This window comes from Podarcis erhardii (genome assembly GCF_964252035.2).
Source record: "Podarcis erhardii genome assembly, chromosome: 1".
NCBI classification, from domain to species: Eukaryota; Metazoa; Chordata; class Lepidosauria; order Squamata; family Lacertidae; genus Podarcis; species Podarcis erhardii.
In genome coordinates, this window is record NC_138497.1 from 131,614,950 (window position 1) to 131,635,093 (window position 20,144).

At 44.6% G+C, this 20,144-nt stretch overlaps 1 protein-coding gene across 2 annotated transcripts in view; it reads left to right on the forward strand.

Moving 5' to 3' along the window:
• The window catches only part of NRP2 (neuropilin 2), a 231,925-nt gene that overhangs the window by 79,121 nt on the left and 132,660 nt on the right, over nucleotides 1–20,144 (forward strand). For both annotated transcript variants that reach the window (XM_081867265.1, XM_081867264.1), the window contains exons 3-4: nucleotides 11,436–11,617; nucleotides 19,136–19,366. In XM_081867265.1, coding sequence (XP_081723391.1) covers nucleotides 11,436–11,617; nucleotides 19,136–19,366 — 413 coding nt within the window. The remainder of the gene's footprint in view (nucleotides 1–11,435; nucleotides 11,618–19,135; nucleotides 19,367–20,144) is intronic.

Consider the following 20,144-nt stretch of genomic DNA (forward strand, 5'->3'; position numbering starts at 1 on the left):
CAGTGTCCTTTGTTTCAGTCCATGTTGAATCCATTCCCATATGCAAGTTCTTTGTGATCTTGATGGTCTTCTGTCTAGGACCATCAGGGTTGGCATAGCAACTGGGCAGGGCTCCTGTGGATGTGCTGGGATGCTGAAGGGATTATGGCTGCCCTGTATCAAACCTTCCCCATTTTGTAGTCCTTCCTTCATGGAGTAAAATAAAAGTGGAACAGTGCAAAACCGATGTATGGTTGATTTTCTATGAATTTATAACAGAAGCGTGGCGTATGTAGTGTGTGAGTGTGAGTGTGTGTGAAGTTTGTACAAACTGAATGATTGGGGTGGGGGGGTTCCTGCTACACTGTTGAGCAGCATTTTCAGCTGGAGCATCTGGTAGATTAGGAGAGGAATCTAACTCGCCTCTCCCTCCGACCAAGCACCTTTTGCGGAGAGCAGAAAAGGGATCCACATGACGCCATTTTTGATGTTGTCAATAACACCTGGTATTCCAGATTTATCATTGCGCAGGCAATATGATCTGCCTACAAATATGCTTTCATTATTGTGAAGCACTATGAGAATCGTTACGGTTGAAAACTGCTTTACAAGTATAGTAAAATAAGCAGATAAAGGACCCCCCAGTTGTTCTCTCTCTTGAATGACATTTAATTATGCAAGCTGGCAGTTTGGTTCAAGACAGGTTGTTGCATTCGTTACACATTCTTTACATGAACTGAGTTTCCAAAATTGTTTTTAGGGTTGTTACATCAGATTTATCTTTATCTTATGTTTGGTTGTACAAGAAAAGAACCAAGGGAGCCATATTTCAGATTACAGTTGGGGTTCAAAGACCTTCTTTCCAACATAGAATATTAAATTCTATATGCATTTTTGTGTTTTCTTTTCATGTGGTCAGTTATCCTGAAGTGGAATGAAGGTGAGAAAAGAGGCCCATGGGTTCCTCTCTCAACTTCCAAGTTCTGATTTCCATTTGGACTATGTGGCACCATATCAAAGATCTGAAGACAACAGTTTAGCCATTGTGCTTGGCTACATAATTCTTGCCAATAAGCCCTGAATGTGTGGGAAAGATTTCAGTTCATTTGCAAGAGAATAGTGTGTTTCTTTTTATTTTGCTTGGGTGATGCGCTAGAACCAAGCTGAAATGAAGTGACGGGTTTTCTCCTGAGTGCTATAAACTGGAGCAACAAATAAATGGCTTTGTTTGTTTGTTTGTTTGTTTGTTTGTTTCCTTTATTTTTGCCTAGAATGTTTTCAGGGCTAATGGAGAAAACAGAGGAATGAATTTCTGGGAAATGGATAAGTGTTAGCCACAAGAGATGGAAGAGACATTAGAAGTGGCTTGCTCTGAATAAGAAGAAAACAGAATTATTTTCTCTGAAGAGAATGTCTGTGTAATAAAATTGGGATATGGATATGCTTTCTTAGTTAAAAGCATGAGAGATGTTGGGTTCTGTTCTTCAAGAGCCCACTGTGACATGTGTTCATGGAGGAATGTCGCATTATCCTTCACTGTGTGACCTCTTCTCCAGAATATGTTTTGGGGAGGTGTTTTTCCCTTCAAAGAAAAAAGTAGCTGATAAAGGCAGCCTTGTAAATAAGCCTAAAGAAGTTACTAGCCTGCAGCATTTTATTTTTTTAACCAGTCTGCATTTCCATGATGGCTGCAAAAGAGGAGACACTTCTTTCAGGATAAAGGTAAAGGGACCCCTGGCCATTAGGTCCAGTCGTGACTGACTCTGGGGTTGTGGTGCTCATCTCGCTTTACTGGCCGAGGGAGCCGGCGTACAGCTTCTGGGTCATGTGGCCAGCATGACTAAGCCACTTCTGGTGAACCAGAGCAGCGCACGGAAACGCCGTTAACCTTCCCACCGGAGCGGTACCTATTTATCTACTTGCACTTTGACATGCTTTTGAACTGCAAGGTTGGCAGGAGCTGGGACCGAGCAACAGTCATTGCAGTCAGGATTTGATCTCAGCTGATCTCAGAGCTTTGTATCTTGGTCCTATCAGTCACAGAGTGGAACATATTCCATAATTGCTGCCCAGCCAGAGTCTTTCCTGCTGTGGGTTGGCTGTGATTTGGTTTTTTTTGCTTCATGTTTTGACCAGAGTTCTTCTGAGCACACCTGTTATGTACTGAGTTGAATAGGATCCAAAATGCAGCAGTCTGATTGGTCCTAGAACAATAGGATTCAGAATGCAGCAGTCTGATTGGTCCTAGAACAATAGGATCCAGAATGCAGCAGTCTGATTGGTCCACAGGAGCCACCCAATCCAGCTCCAGGTGGAAGTGAATCCACAACCTGATTGGCCTACAGGAGAATCCCGGAATTAGCCAATCACTTGGGGCCCATTGTGTAAATAATGTATATAAAGCAGACATTCTGGGGGAACTTCCATTCCTCCTCACCACTATGAGCTGAATAAAGAGCATGAAATCCACTCTAGACTCTGAGTATATTTCAACACCCTCCTAATTGCTGAGAAATCACAGCTATTCACCTTCCAGCTGGAGGAAGAGCAGTAGGTGAAGAAGAATAGCTCCAGGTAAGCTTGAACCTCTTGCACTCTTTACTTTGAAAAGTAAGCACTGGTTTTAACCAATGCCTCTGCAGTTTTTACTTGAACTGAGCTGTCTCGTGATTGGCTGAGTTAACTTTGGATCCCATCATGGAACAAAGTTACTCCACCCAGCAATGGGTGAACTGAATCATAGTTTTTTGAAAACTGAAAATAAAATAAAAGTTGTTCCCTCTCCTTTGCAGACTGAGAAATGAAAACAAAACCATATGAGCACTAGGAAAAACACTATTTTGATGTGGTTTTGCAGAGTGACATCAGTGTGTGTGTGTTTGTAAAAGCTAAAACATGAAGCAGCAATCATTGCATGTTGAAAACAAACTGGGATATTTGCCCAGGCTTTGGGAATTAAAGGGTTCTTTCCTCCTTCTCATTTTTTTTCCCTCCTGGAGGAAATGCACATAATCTCTACCCAGGTGCCAGACAGCATCCTCTGTCAGCAGTAATTTCATGACAGAGGCTGTCTCTCACCATGCAGATCTCTTTAGGAGTATGTTAAAAATATATATTGAAGAATTTTGAGCGAATGAAGACTGCAGGAGCTAGACAAAAAAACAAGGGAGAGAAAATGGGGCTGTGTTTACATAAATGCCACATTTGGTATATATTGGACATTGAGATCATTATCCACCCCCCCACCCCCATCTCATCTCTCTGATATATTTAGCTTTTCACATACTCATCTTTTTTTTTTTAAATGAAGGTAGGAGGAAGGCTGCTTCTCCAGGCCCCACACTTCCTGTCCTGAGAGTCCTTTATCCCCACATTTGTAGGAGATTTGCCTCCTGCCTATTCAATGGAAGTGAGTCACAATATCCTGTATGCTTCAGTTCCATTTTTTAAAAGGATGGTACAAATCAGTGGTGATTAATGTAAACCCCACTGAAACCATTGGGACTTAACTTTACAGTGGCACCTCAGGATGTGAACGGGATCCGTTCCGGAGCGCCGTTCACATCCTGAACAGAACGTAAGACGCGACAGTGCATCTGCGCTTCTTCCACGCATGATGTCATTTTGACCGTCTGCGCATGCATGAGCGGCGAAACCTGGAAGTAACGCACTCCCGTTACTTCCTGGTTGCCAGGAGCGCAACCCGAAAGCGCTCAACCTGAAGTGTATTTATCCCGGTGGTGCTGTGGGTTAAACCACAGAGCCTAGGACTTGCCGATCAGAAGGTCGGCAGTTCAAATCCCCGCCACGGGGTGAGCTCCCGTTGCTCGGTCCCTGCTCCTGCAAACCTAGCAGTTTGAAAGCACGTCAAAGTGCAAGTAGATGAATAGGTACCGCTCCGGCGGGAAGGTAAACAGCGTTTCCGTGCACTGCTCTGGTTCACCAGAAACGGCTTAGTCATGCTGGCCACATGACCCGGAAGCTGTACGCCGGCTCCCTCGGCCAATAAAGCGAGATGAGCACCGCAACCCCATAGTCGGTCACGACTGGACCTAATGGTCAGGGGTCCCTGTACCTTACCTATGACTGTAGTTGGTTTGGAGGCCCTGTGTTTTATTGATTGCTCCCCAAATCTCGACTGCTGTTATTGTTGTTGAATACAGTGGTTCCTCGGGTTAAGAACTTAATTCGTTCTGGAGGTCTGTTCTTAACCTGAAACTGTCCTTAACCTGAAGCACCACTTTAGCTAATGGGGCCCTCTGCTGCCACTGCACCGCCGGAGCACGATTTCTGTTCTCATCCTGAAGCAAAGTTCTTAACCTGAAGCCCTATTTCTGGGTTAGCGGAGTATGTAACTTGAAGCATATGTAACCTGAAGCGTATGTAACCTGAGGGAGCACTGTACTTTGTGTGTTGCTGGGCTGAGCTGTGGTATGAATACTAGTTTTTGGGACCCTTCTGCATATTAATTTCCATATCCCTGTGCAACTGTTTGTTGTTGAGAATCGGCTGCTCTGCAGTAGGAGGGATGTGAGGATGGAGTCAGTGTATAATCTAGCCATGTAGCAAATCGATGATAAAATCTGGCTTTCCTTCTGCGTGTAAACTGTCAATCAGCAGATTTTCAAAATCTTAATGTTTGAATTAGAATGGGGGGTGGGGAGTCTAAATCATGCCTTCTGCTGGTTTTGAGGTTTGTTGACAAATATGGAAAGCACATACAAATAATCAAAATAGTCGGAAGATCAAGCAGATGGCTTTGTCTTACCAGTGCTAATAGCATCACCACCAAAAACAACAACTTCACATTCCCAAAACTCACCCAGTATCTGAAGGCCTTTTTTTTTTTTTAAACGTAGTACCTAACAAAAACACACAATAAATGACAAACCATGTGTCTACTGTGGAGTTCACTGGGGTTACGTCCTGGTAAGTGGGCATAGGGTTGCAGGCTAATAGTCCTATTCAGTGATGGGACCACTGGTCCCATCACCTCCTGGCAAATAGAAGGGGAAGAAATGGAGGCAGTGAGAGATTTTACTTCCTTGGGCTCCATGATCACTGCAGATGGCAACAGCAGTCATGAAATTAAAAGACGCCTGCTTCTTGGGAGAAAAGCAATGACAAACCTAGACAGCATCTTAAAAAGCAGAGACACCACCTTCCCGACAAAGGTTCGTATAGTTAAAGCCATGGTTTTCCCAGTAGTGATGTATGGAAGTGAAAGCTGGACCATCAAGAAGGCTGATCGCCGAAGAATTGATGCTTTTGAATTATGGTGCTGGAGGAGACTCTTGAGAGTCCCATGGACTGCAAGAAGATCAAACCTCTTCATTCTTAAGGAAATCAGCCCGGAGTGCTCACTGGAAGGACAGATTGTGAAGCTGAGGCGCCAATACTTTGGCCACCTCATGAGAAGAGAAGACTCCCTGGAAAAGACCCTGATGTTGGGAAAGATGGAGGGCACAAGGAGAAGGGGACGACAGAGGACGAGATGGTTGGATAGTGTTCTCGAAGCTACCAGCATGAGTTTGACCAAACTGCGGGAGGCAGTGAAAGACAGGCGTGCCTGGCGTGCTCTGGTCGAGGGGGTCACGAAGAGTCAGACACAACTAAATGATTAAACAACAACAACAACATTTCAATAGGAGTAGGAAAACGAGAGTACCCCTAAACATTTTAAAGTGGAAAAAGCACTGGTCCTATCGTGGGAGCTGCTGCATGGATACAGCAGTTGTGAGGTTTGGTTTTAGGTTCCTAGTGCTGATGTGAGGATACATATATCATCACCTCATGTCATCATGAGGACCCCCCCCCCCCACCACACTCAGCGCTTGCAGAGCAGCAGCTATCACCATTCCATAGAGAAACCAGATAAGGGATGACTCTCCTCCTTATTTTGGAGAGGATTCTTGATTATAGATTGGCAGCAGTTTCAAGTCTGCATTAGCTTGGGGGGGGGCGTGTTCCTTCCACATGCTGTACTTTAGATCTAAGTAGCTAGTGCATTTTGTTCCTTTACTCTGAGACCAGTGTCTGATTGTCCCTAATGAGCACTTCCAGATTGTATGGCAGGAAATTTAGTACTTCCTTAAAAAAGGTACTTAAGTCTCAGCACACTCTCCTCTATGATTTCTGGACAGCCAAGGCTGTACGTTGTCTTCCCTCTTGCCTGCACCACCACACCAAACCTGTTTGCAAAATGAATTGGCTCGCTTATCGCTATTTCTCATTTTCAAGAAGGATCCTTAGGATTCCAGAGATTCCTCCGAGGCCATCAATTGCCCAGTCCCCAAACTAAAGCAAGGTTGCCTGCCTGAATGAGGCCTGTGATTTAGCAGCAGGGCATCCTTACAGAGTAGAAAAATTCCATGTTCAGGAGCAGCTTCATGTTGACTCTTGATGGCAGGTAATGCACACTTCCTGAACTTAACTACTAGTGTTGCAGAATTGGAGCAGTTAGGTCATTTTAGATTCTGGACTTAAGGGTCTTAGTAAGGTCAGGGTGGGACTTTCCCCCATTGTTATGTGCATTACTCTGGTAACTTCCAAATCTTGCAAGCCAGCTCTGCTGCATTTGGTGCTCATTCTACCGTTGGGGTATCTGGACGTCTGCCCCAAAGTGTTGTCCTGCTGTCTCCCATCCTTTCTAGAGAGCCAGCATGGTGTAGTGGTTAAGAGCGGTAGACTCGTAATCTGGTGAACCGGGTTCGCTTCCCCGCTCCTCCACATGCAGCTGCTGGTTGACCTTGGGCTAGTCACACTTCTCTGAAGTCTCACAGCCCCACTCACCTCACAGAGTGTTTGTTGTGGGGGAGGAAGGGAAAGGAGAATGTTAGTTGCTTTGAGACTCCTTAGGGTAGTGATAAAGCGGGATATCAAATCCAAACTCTTCTTCTTCTTCTTTCTGGTAGCTTCCCATCTTAAGTGTGCCACTCAACTGAGGGCCATCCCTTGTAACGTAGAGCAGACTGCCCTTCTTCACCCTTCAGGGACATACCTTTTAGGCCCCTATCCTGGCTGGTGGGTTGGGAGGGAGGAAGAGAGCTGTTTCTAATGCTGGGAGATGCTTGCAACTCCAAAGGGTGACCTATTCTGTCTCTACAGGCTCAGATCCCAAGTCCTGGGTGGGGATACTTCCTGCTATTGACCAAGCCAGCAATTTCAGAAGATAAATCTCTTAGCGGAGTGTGTGGATTTAACCTATAGACAGAGAGTATATTTGCCTCAGGCATTTGTTTCTGGAGTGAAGCCTGATTAACTCCCAGAAAGGACTGAAATGAGGACTACTCCGTCGGGCAGGCTTTCTGGTAGCACATTGAGTCCCTGCAAGTTTGTCTAGAGTGGTTGTTTGGCATTGTGTGTCTTGCAGGAAAAGGAATGAGTCACATGAGATTTGTTTCTTGTCCAGCAAGCTATTTTTTCTTTCAACTCTTGATTTGCAGATAGAGGATCTTGTGACAAAGCCAGAATCCTGGCAGTGTATCACTTTTCTTTCCTCCTCTGCCCCTTCGAGGAGCAGATTGGTAACATGCTGTTTTAAACAGGTCAACACAATGCAAATAAATACAGGAAGGGAGACTGGCCTTCTCCTGCAAATGATGTTATTGTGAGTGCAAAAGTGCTTACAGTATGTATTCATGTTAGTACAAATTGGAGAAGTTTATGTCAGAGAGTCCACTAGACTTCATGGTATTCAGATGAACTGGAAAAAATATGCCAGCAAACTGGTTGTGTCTGCAGACATGAAAATCCACAGTCTACTCCTTTATTTTGAGGAGAATATCCTCTTTTATCCTCTTGTCATGGATAGTAGAGGAAAATTGATTGATTGTGATCCCAGAAGCCTTCTCACTAGCGCTTTGCTTAGTTTAAAATGAACTTTGTAATTATTGTTGCCTACACAGCTTGCTCAATAACCTTTGCTCCATGATTGAATTGTTGCCTATAGTTTTGCAGAAATATTAAGCGAGAGGTTGAAAATATGAGTTACACCCACTCTCATATCAACCTTGATATAGCTAACCAGTCCTATAGGCTTTTTCACCTTGTGCTTTATCTGCTAGTTGCTTTCTGTTATCTCAGTATTTTCTAATCAACACCTGCCAAAATGGTTGGTTAGGTAATTTGTTCACCTGCATTTCACTTGTTGTATTGCTGTCTCTGGAAGTGTAAAGAAAGACTTTAAAAGACCTGGTTACAGATAGGTAGCCGTGTTGGTCTGCCATAGTCAAAACAAAATAAAAAAATTCCTTCCAGTAGCACCTTAAAGACCAACTAAGTTAGTTCTAGGTATGAGCTTTCGTGTGCATGCACACTTCTTCAGATGCACAAAAGACCTGGTTAAGCTTATATTGCTGTTACAGTGGTACCTCAGGTTACATACGCTTCAGGTTACAGACTCCGGTAACGCAGAAATATTACCTCGGGTTAAGAACTTGGCTTCACGATGAGAACAGAAATTGTGCAGCGGCGGTGCAGCAACAGCAGGAGGAGGCCCCATTAACTAAAGTGGTGCTTCAGGTTAAGAATAGTTTCAGGTTAAGAACGGACCTCCGGAACGAATTAAGTACTTAACCCGAGGTGCCACTGTATTAGCTTCTTAATGCAGCTTAGTGACCCCCCCCCCCCCGGGATTGGATTGCACCATAAGTTTTTACATAGACCTTTCTCTCAAATAATTATATTGATACGTTAGTGTCTGTACAATACCTAATAAAAAAATTCCTTCCAGTAGCACCTTAAAGACCAACTGAGTTAGTTCTAGGTATGAGCTTTCGTGTGCATGCACACTTCTTCAGATACACACTTCTTCAGTGTATCTGAAGAAGTGTGCATGCACACGAAAGCTCATACCTAGAACTAACTCAGTTGGTCTTTAAGGTGCTACTGGAAGGGTGTATCTGAAGAAGTGTGCATGCACACGAAAGCTCATACCTAGAACTAACTCAGTTGGTCTTTAAGGTGCTACTGGAAGGCGTGTATCTGAAGAAGTGTGCATGCACACGAAAGCTCATACCTAGAACTAACTCAGTTGGTCTTTAAGGTGCTACTGGAAGGAATTTTTTTATTTTGTTTTGACCATGGCAGACCAACACGGCTACCTATCTGTAACTGTACAATACCTGTTAAGGACACACACAAAATACAAGTGTATATGAGTAATTTTGCACATTCTGGTTAACACAAGGAACTTGGGGTTTGCTTAGCTGCTGGGATATGATAACTTATCTGTAAGAAGCATATGGCAACACTCTTCAAATCCAGAACCCCACCATGGGCTTCCTTGAGAAATTTATGCGAGAACACAGTGAGTGACAATACGATGAGCAGTTGAACGTGGCCCAGGAAAGATCAGTTGTGTGCTTGGAGGCAGAGAACAAAGGCACGACAAGGAAAGCGAGATCTTCATGAAGAGGAGGAAGGAGATCTCTGCTCATCCCGGCCAGGACGGAAGCTTAGGGGAGGACAGAGAAAAATTTCCCCCTCCTCTGTGCCAGGTCCCAGGCATTGAAGAGGCTCATATTAGGCTTGCTGATGTCACATGATGGCAGCAGCGCTGGCTCAGGATTCAGCAGATACTGTCTTCTCTTAAAAAGGTAAAGGACCTCTGACAGTTAAGTCCAGTCGCGAACGACTTTCGGGTTATGGCTCTCATCTCGCTTTACTGGCTGAGGGAGCTGGCATTTGTCCGCAGACAGTTTTTCCGGGTCATGTGGCCAGCATGACTAAGCCACTACTGGCAAACTAGAGCAGTGCACGGAAACGCCCTTTACCTTCCCGCCAGAGCGGTACCTATTTATCTACTTGCACTTTGACGTGCTTTTGAACTGCTAGGTTGGGACAGAGCAGCAGGAGCTCACCTGGTAGTGGGGATTTGAACCGACGACCTCCCGATCGGCAAGCCCTAGGCTCAGTGGTTTAGACCACACCGCCAACCCCAAAACCCCACCCTCATTTGGGGAGTTTTCACTGGCCACCATTAGATTGGGATTAATTGTTATAACCTGCCTTGGCACTTGCAGACAGTGGCGTAACGTGGGGGGTGCAGGGGGGGCCGGCCGCACCGGGCGCAACATCTGGAGGGGGGGTGCGCTCGCCGCCTCCGGAGTCGCCGAAGATCCTCGGGTGCAGGCTGTAGCAGAGCCCCATGTCTCGCGGAACCGACGAGCTGTGCATGCGTCCGGGCTGAAGGCGTCTGGCAGGCAGCGGCTCTCAGCGCTCGCCGCGGTCCCTGCGCATGAGGGCCGCGGAGGGCATGCCAGGCAGCCCCTCCTCACAGCCCCGCCACCGCTGCTGCTGCTGCAGCTGCAGCTGCTGGGCCATGTTGCATTTTCCTTGCCTCTCTGCCCTCCTCCTCCTCCGGGCAAGCGGCGTCGTTTGGGCGGCAGCGCCAGCGTCAACTCGCCTCAGATCACCTGACACGGACCCGCCGCCGCCGCCGTGGCTACCTTACCGTAAATACCCCAGCCCAGGCAGCAGCAAGAAAAAGCTGGCAGCGGCGGCAGGTTAGGGGTTAGGGGCGCAAATTACTTGCCTTGCCCCGGGTGCTGACAACCCACGCTACGCCGCCACTTGCAGGTGAAGGGTCGGCATTTTACTGAATAATTATAACTCCTGGGATGTCGCCAGTGGTAGCTTGGTGATCCTCACCAGTGGGGCTGGCAGGGCTGGGCAGAGGGTGCCTCCTCCCCATCAAAACTCTTTCCAGAGCATTGGCAGAATAGGAGTTTGGGGTTGCTCTCTAAACTATAAACTGCTCTGCTCAAATTGAGGCTCAAAAATGAGCTCACTAGTTTCCTGCAGCAAATTCTGAACATGCCTTTACAGCCACAGTGCTTGAAAATGTGATTTTTAAAATTTTATTTTTAATGAACAACAAGCTTCTGTGGCGGATTATGAATGTTGCATGCCAAGATTCGGCAGAGACGAGCAGCTTGGATTATAAAGAAGGGGTGGGGAGCGATTTTTATAGATAAGTAAATAGCAAGGCCCAAAGATTTATGAACTATAGGAAGAAGGAGAGATCTCTTTGGCTCTGTATGTTTTACAGATTATGATGGCTATAAAACTTTATTCATCACAATAGCTCATTGGGCATCTAAAACATTCAGATAATGAAATGTTTTGAATACAGTGAGTAGAAGTGCAGATTTCTCAATTTTTTTTGCTTTCAAGCTATTTGGAATAAACGAAGTGAATTCTGATCAGCATATACTGATCGCAGGAGGTCAGATGTGAAAAAGCGTGATAACTTATTAATTAGAATACAATGCTTTTTGTTTAATGTGTAAAGAAATACGTCTAAAGAAACCTTTTATAGAGCTGTGACTGGCATGACAGATGAGATAAATCAACATGTTCAAAGTATAAGCCATCTGTAAAATAGAACTATATTTTCATGGTAGATTTTTCTCTTAATTGTTTCTTGCTTTATTTTCTCCCCCCACTGACAGATACGATTTTATTGAGATTCGGGATGGAGACAGTGAATCAGCTGACCTTCTGGGCAAGCACTGTGGGAACATCGCTCCACCTACCATCACATCATCAGGCCCTTCTCTCTATATTAAATTCACCTCAGACTATGCACGCCAAGGTGCCGGCTTCTCTCTACGCTATGAGATCTACAAGACAGGTCAGTACCTAACTGTTCAGGAAAACCATAGCTGTCAAGTGTCCCTTATTTGAAGGGACAGTCCCTTATTCCAGCGCCATGTCCCGCTGCTGTCCCTTATTGATGGATGTCCCTTAAATGTCCCTTAAATGATGTCCCTTAAATTTCAAAGGAAGCAGCTCCTCTCCCTCCCTCCCTGCCGGCCAGGGAGGAGGGAGGCTCCAACTGTGTTGCTTGGCTGCGTTGCTCACCCAATAAGAAGTCTAAGAACGACTGGGGTGGAGCTTGCATGCCTTGTGTGTGGCTAGTTAATGCAAGCTGAGGGGGTTTTTGAATGCTGGACGCCATTTTGTTGCATGTGCTGCTGCAACTTTGCAGTGCAAAGCCAGGCCGGGGAGCCATCTTAAGTTGAGGCTACATAGGCCTTGTGGTGCATGTGATTCAGATTCTATTCAGTTGAACCTCTGGTTACAAAGTTGGTTGGACAGTATTCTCGAAGCTACCCAGCATGAGTTTGACCAGACTGCAGAAGGACAGGAAGACTGGAGTGCCTGGAACAGGTGAGGCTGCTGGTCCCTTATTTTCAAGGCTGCTGGTCCCTTATTTTCAAATCTGTAAGTTGACAGCTATGCAGGAAAACACCAAACTTCTTGATGCCCCTCAACCAAGTTGTTACGTGTGCCTTGATTGAGCCAAGTTATCTTCTCCTCGTTGTATGTTGATTGACAGAACTGGTGCCCAATGGAACAGCTTCTAGGGCATGGTCTGAGGGCATATGATAAAGCAGCTTTGCTGAAGCTTAGCAGATCCAGTTCTGGTCAGCGCCTGGGTGGGTGGCTACAGTGGAACCCTATGTACACTGCTGTGCAAACCACTGAGCCTCTTGGGCTTGCTGATCAGAAGGTCGGCGGTTCGAATCCCTGTGACGGGGTGAGCTCCCGTTGCTCAGTCCCAGCTTCTGCCAACCTAGCAGTTCGAAAGCACACCAGTGCAAGTAGATAAATAGGTACCGCTGCAGCGGGAAGGTAAACAGCATGTCCATGTGCTCTGGTTTCCGTCATGGTATCCAGTTGCATCAGAAGCAGTTTAGTCCTTCTGGCCACATGACCCGGAAAAGCTGTCTGTGGACAAACGCCTGCTCCCTCGGCCTGAAAGTGAGATGAGCGTCGCAACCCCCTAGTCGCCTTTGACTGGACTTAACCATCCAGGGGTCCTTTAACTTTTCTACATTTACTTGAATATCCTGATGGAACAAGCTGTGGTTTTAATGGGGGGGGGACCAAAATGTTCCTCCCCCACCACGTTTTTGTCCAGAATGATTTGCTTTCCTGGAAAAGCCCTAAAACATGTAACAGACTAAGGTAGCTTTATTTAAATATATAATCTACTTTATAATATCCTGGAAAGCATGAGTCATTCTTTACTTTTCACTCAGCCCAGTGAGCTGCTAATGTAAACACAGAAAGGGAGTATGACTTTTATTCATTTATTTTATGCGAAAATTTATAAACCGCTCAGTCATGAAATATCCAAGCGGTGAACAAACATGTACAGAATGGGGTACTTTGATCCTTTGTAGATTCACAGAGACAAAGTTTGAGAGTCCTTAAACTAGCCATATAGGCCATATCAGCACAGTCTGTTTTAAGTTTCCCTCTTCTGTATACATCCCTTCCCTTATCTGTTTCCACAACATTTCCAAGGATGTAAAATATTTTAGCAACGTGTGGTATTAACGATGTGTTTTTATTTTTTACCATGGCATGGAAAGCCAGCTTCTTCATTAAATTATCCCGTATGGTCTAGAAGTACAAACAGTATATCTTTTCTCAGTGGCATATATTAAAAAGCTTGTTAAAGTCAAGGCTAAGCAAAAGTGGTCCTCTCTTAGATCTGCAGTGAGGTCTCTCCCCCACCCCGCTCTCCTGTGAATATGTGATTCAAGCACAGATCAATAGCCTTGTGTTTTCTCTTTCCAAGAAGCCAAGGGTTTTGCAACTGGTTGTAACGCTGGCTGAAATGGGCTGCTGTTGTCAGTGCCATCAAGGGAGCAAGACGGGCGCCTCTTGAGCTCCGTATAAGAGGAACTATTCATCATGCCTTTCTAATACAAAACTATTCTTGGAGAAAGTGAAAAGCTAATCAGAGGCCTTTTTAAATTGGCTCTGTCTAAATATTTGTCAGATGGGTGGGTGTGGGGATGAGACTTTTTGAGAATTAAAAATAGTCGTGTGTTGTGCCTGCGAGCGTGGGTAAGAGGATGTTTTTAAGTGCTCAGGGAGAGAGGCATGGCTGGGTCTTGAAAAAAGGATAGTGAGGGCTCTGGGTTGCCAGACATTCCATTCCTAGCATCTTGTATGGGAGGTTTATGTCACAAGTAGAATATGAAGAAACTCTCTCACACACACTGTGTGTGTGTGTGTGTGTGTGTGTGTGAGAGAGAGAGAGAGAGAGAGAGAGAGATAAGGGGGGCAAACAAGCTTCCTAATCTTACTCAGAAACCTTAATAAATGGTGGAAGCATAAATTCAGAGGCACGCAAGAGATTCCACTGTGTGGTCCATGCATAAAAAAAGGTAAAGGGACCCCTGACCATTAGGTCCAGTCGTGACCGAGTCTGGGGTTGTGGCGCTCATCTCGCTTTATTGGCCGAGGGTTCTGGCATACAGCTTCCGGGTCATTTGGCCAGCATGAATAAGCCGCTTCTGGCGAACCAGAGCAGTGCACGGAAACGCCATTTACCTTCCTGCCGGAGCGGTACCTATTTATCTACTTGCACTTTGACGTTAATCCAACAAGCTCAGTAGCATACGTGATGGTTTTCCCCATTCATTCTCATGACAGCAATGAGATAGAGAGGCAATCCCATTGCCACCCGTTGAACTTGACAGATGAGTGAAGATTTGAACTTGGGCCTTCCTGGTCTTGTTTGAACTTGAGTTTCCCTTCCAACTCTAATCCATGAAGTTCAGGCTTCAGCACTGTTTTAAGTGCTGTAAATAGATTTTCCCATAAATGCAATTCAGAAGGTTCAACTACTGTAAATTGCTGCCGTGCATTTCCTTGAAGATGTGAGTCAGCACATGCATATTCAACTAGTATTGTTACAGGTGCACTGGCCTTCGGGATGCTTCTGGGTTCAATTTGAGTAGTTGGCACTTAGCTAAGAAGTCATGGGACCCTGCTGTATGCAAAGGGAAGATGATTGTGGAAAGGGGCTGGGATTTTATACCACTTGTCCCAAGGCTGCAAAATGAACTCACCTCCCTAGATCTGCGGTTCCTTCCTCTTTAATATCCTTATTGGGGGGGGGGCACAAAATGCATATTTATTGTTCCATCTCCAGTTCAGCTGGCAAGTTTCATTTGTATTTGTTTTCCTGTTTGTGGACTGCTGTCCATGTTGTTTATTTCTTGTCCCTGTGCACCGACTTGAGTGCTAGTGCATGAGTTTAATAAAACCAGCATGTCTGGACTTCTGGTTCGATTTGGGGAGGCTTGAACAATATCTTTCGTGACATGGAGAAACTCGCTGTGCCGGAGTTTGAGAATTTTTGTTCTGCAGGACTGCTTTATACTTGGCTTCTCCTGTATCAGCTGTGCCTCCTCCTCAGGAATGCAGCTCGCTGGGGGAAATGTTAGCATGGGCTGAGCTCTTAGCGGATTCCTCCACCGCAATTCCAATTTGCAGGAATTGCGGGAAATGGTTGTGTGGCTAGGAAGAAGTGCTATTGTGATTGTGGAACTGTTGAAAGCTGTCTTTATTTTACACTAGTTGGGATTGCACTCTTTGGCTAATTAGCTGATTAGTTTAACTGCTCAAAACTGCTTTCGGTCAGTTAAACAAAAGTGTTCTCGAATCTTCAGGCACCAGAGTTTCATGTAAAATTACATTACTTTCAAAGTATTTGTAAAAAACTGTAAGGTGAAACATGCCCCTTCTTGTAGCAAGTATTCCACTTTCTGTCATATGCATGGGGGAGCCTCATCAAAGATGGCGCCTTTGTCATGTATGCCTGCCATCGTCTAAAAATAGAGTGTTTGTTTCAAACTGTTTGTTTTATTTATATGCAAATTTATGCAGTTTTAATCAATACTTAATTAAAAACCCCTATGACTAATCAACCAAGATTTATTCAACTGGGTTCCAGCCCTAACACAAATATTGCTTCCCAGCGTTTGCAGATACATGTGTAGCTAATTGTATATTGAGGAAAACAAATGTGAACCAACCACAAAGAGAAGCTGGCAGGCTAGCATTTTTAATGTTGTATTTCAAATTGTTCTAACCTGCCCTGGGACCTCAGGGTGAAAGGTCAGGTAATAAATTAAAATAATAATAATATCCATTTCAATTCTGTAGGTGCGAGAAACCCCCGGAACAACCTTTCCAGCAGCTTATTTATTACACTTTAACCTTACTGTTAGTGGCTTATATCCTCATTGTTTCATGTTATACGGGTCCAGCCCTAGTTAGCTTTAGCAATAGAACTGAGTCATGTGGCTTCATAATGTGCTTTGGTCTCCTCCAATTACTTTTGGACTCCTTTGTTACATTTGCCAAGGATGTTCTGCAGTTGATCAGGAAGGAAGTCTTTGCCGAGTCTCATTTTCCAAGAATTGTTCTGCTACCTTCCTCTCACCTAAGATTATGTCCAATGTGCTTTTATGTCTGAAATAATGATGGAGCTGGGTTTCACCAGCTAAACATAACGATATACTGACATATCACAGTGTCTGAAATATGGATGGAGCTATGTATATGGTTTGAAGCTCAACATCAAAAAAATGAAGATCATGGCCACTGGTCCCATCACCTCCTGGCAAATAGAAGGGGAAGAAATGGAGGCAGTGAGAGAATTTACTTTCTTGGGCTCCATGATCACTGCAGATGGTGACAGCAGCCACGAAATTAAAAGACGCCTGCTTCTTGGGAGAAAAGCAATGACAAACCTAGACAGCATCTTAAAGAGCAGAGACATCACCTTGCCAACAAAGGTCCGTAGAGTTAAAGCTATGGTTTTCCCAGTAGTGATGTATGGAAGTGAGAGCTGGACCATAAAGAAGGCTGATCGCCGAAGAATTGATGCTTTTGAATTCTGGTGCTGGAGGAGACTCTTGAGAGTCCCATGGACTGCAAGAAGATCAAACGTATCCATTCTTAAGGAAATCAGCCCTGAGTGCTCACTGGAAGGACAAATCCTGAAGCTGAGACTCCAGTACTTTGGTCACCTCATGAGAAGAGAAGACTCCCTGGAAAAGACCCTGATGTTGGGAAAGATGGAGGGCACAAGGAGAAGGGGACGACAGAGGACAAGATGGTTGGACGGTGTTCTCGAAGCTACCAGCATGAATTTGACCAAACTGCGGGAGGCAGTGGAAGACAGGAGTGCCTGGCGTGCTCTGGTCCATGGGATCACGAAGAGTTGGACACGACTAAACGACTAAACAACAACAAACAACAAATGTAGAGCTGGGGGCAGCAACCTAAGGCCCATGGGCCGGAAGGGCCCCCGGAGGTTGCTTGACCGGCCCACGAGCTGCCCCCAAGTTGCCTGCTTGCGTGCTCGCTGGATGATGGGAACTGTAGTCCAACAACATCTGGGGACCCAACTTTGAGAAAGGTTACTTTACACTGTGGAATCCAATATCTATAGCTATACACACACACATAAAGAAATCTTTTTTTAAAATAACTTTTTATTCAAAATTAAAACAAAACATATTATCCAGAAACATATCATCCTTATTCCCCCCCCATTTTTCCTCCCTCCCCCTCCCTCCCCCCACAGAACCCACCCCCACCCCCCGACTTCCCTCAGTTCCAGTCTTTGATTTCTCTAAAAATGCTGTTTTCTGCATGTTACACAGTTGTACAAATCCTCAAACTATTTAGCTGATTATTATCAATAAAAAGTTTGTGAATGTTTATTCAAAACCAGCCAAGGAGTCCAGTTCGCTTTGTTGCGTCTTCAAATACGTACTTGGTAAAGGGTTCCCATTCATCTTTAAAGTCACAGTTATCCTTGTCCCGTAGCTTGTATGTCAGTTTTGCCAGTTCTGCACAGTCCCATCAATTTTTCTTGCCATGATTCTTTAGTTGGGGTTTCTTCAGTCTTCCATCCTTGTGCTACCAGAATTCTCGCTGCCGTTGTCATATACATGAAGATGTTTTCCAGCTTTTTTGGCAGATCTTTCCCTACAATCCCTAACAAAAATGCTTCAGGTTTTTTTAACAAATGTTAAATGGAACACATAAAGAAATCAAAACAACAACTCCTCCTCTTAGGAATACAAAATGTTATTTAAATATCAAAGCACTTTATCTCTGAATTACATATTTAAAGTATATACAGGTCACGCAGGGTCTTCTGTTCTGTGCCCTTTAGTAATGGTTTTGAAATGAAAGGAGAATGGGAAGAAACCTATTACGTATGGTCTGTTGTGTTAGCAAATTTGGCGATTTGTTTTCAGATGCCTATATCTAAGCTGGTCAACTAGAGTCTACATTGCCAGGCAATCCAATTAAGACCCACTCATTTTGGAAGTCATCTGATTAAATTAATTTACATAGCCATTAGTTTAACATTGCCATTGTCCATCTTTCATCTTCCTTAAAGGGGCCGAATCTTTTCTCTCTCTCTCTCTCTCTCTCTCTCTCTCTCTCTCTCTCTTCTAAAATATAACACAAACGCACACCCATGCAGCTCTGTTGTGGTGGTTGTTAGCAGTGTGTTAGGAATTGCTCACAGTTGGAGTTGTGCGTTTTTCTGAGCGACGTCTGTGTAATAAAACAAAAGACGGAACAGTTGTGAAAGTTAATCCTCTGTTAAAGCAGTAGAACCTCGGGGTCTTGTAAAATTCCTTGTTCCAACCCCTCCCCTCCCCTCTCAGTGACCCGTGGGCTGGAGAATTCAATTGTTAATTGTCTGGTCCCTACAGAGCTATAGTTTCTATGCAGTCATAGCCTGAACAGAATGCAACCCCTTTCTCCCCCAAGGCACCTTGGGTCAGCAAGAAATAGAAGGCACTTAGCCGGCTGGGGCACAATGGAGGGCAGTGTTGGGTTCACCGCTAAATAAGTGGTAATATTGTCTGCGCTGCTGGCAGTCTGAAAGCGTTCCATAAGGATGCAAATAACTTGCATTTCTGGCGGTTAGCATGGACAAGTGAGAAAGGCGGTTCTGTTTGTCCTCTTGACCAAATCCCTCATTCCTACCCCCCAAAAAACGTTTAAAGCTAAGCCACTGTGCAAGCTGCGACTATTTATTTTCCATTTTCATAGTGCTTAAGACGCAGGATTTCAGGTGTCACCTCAGTAAGGCTGCTTTGCTAATTGCCACTCTGATGGAAAATAAAACGGGGACAGTAATATTAATAATTAATACTTTTGCAAGGCTGTAGCAATTTTCTGCATGAGGGATTTAAGTGCTTTTTTTAAAAAAAAAAAAACCACACACACAATTATGAATTACGCCTCTCAGCTTGGCTACTGTTAATGTTGATGCAGTATGTTAATGTCCCCTTGTTTCTCGCTATAGGCTCTGAAGATTGTTCCAGAAATTTCACCACTTCGAACGGTACTATTGAATCCCCGGGTTTCCCCGATAAGTATCCTCACAATTTGGACTGTGCTTTCACTATCATGGCCAAGCCAAAGATGGAGATCATCCTTCAGTTTCTAACCTTTGACCTGGAGCACGACCCCTTGCAAGTCGGGGAGGGAGATTGCAAGTATGATTGGCTGGACATCTGGGACGGTATTCCTCAAGGTAAGGATTAAAGTGATGTATCGCCAATGCTCTCTTCCGTGTCTGGCTACTGTCACACTAACAGCATCAATTTTGAGTCTGCGGAATTCCATAAAGGTCATAAATTGCTAACACTTTACGGCTCCATCCAATCTCACATGTTGTTGCCTTGTCCTTAGCAAGGACCAGAGCTTAAATTGAACAGTGATAGAGTTCCTTTCTATTTCCTGTGCCGGCATTGCACCCTTACTGGTTTAGTGTAACTTCAGGTGATGTTAAAAATACATTGAGGCCTTCAAACAACCTGATTCATATAATCAGACCATCAAGTTCAGAAGTTGGCATATTTGAGAGTTCTCGGAAGTACTCTGAGACTCCCTTAGCCAGAAAGTATAGAATAGACTATTTTCTACATTGATTGCATACAGAAAAGTTTTGTACGACACCTTGAGCACGATTTTTATGAAAAAGTTGCCGAGAAATGTTATCCATCAATCGATCAGTCACCGTTTTTCCTGCTAGCGAAACAACGTATGCACTAAAAGTGAAAATAGCTGAAGGTTAGGCTTTCCAATGGCATGAACATGTATGATTACTTGCGTTGAATAAGAACCTCCACCAGGGGACCAGGCAGGAGAGCTCTCTATGTGTGATTTCTTTATTGCATAATCCCAGACATGTCTGCTCAGAAGTAAGCACCATTGAGTTCAATTGGACATACTCCCAGGTCAGTGAGTGGAGCACTGCAGCCATAATCATTCATGGCCCAAAAACCAGATTGTAGGTAGATGGGCTGGTA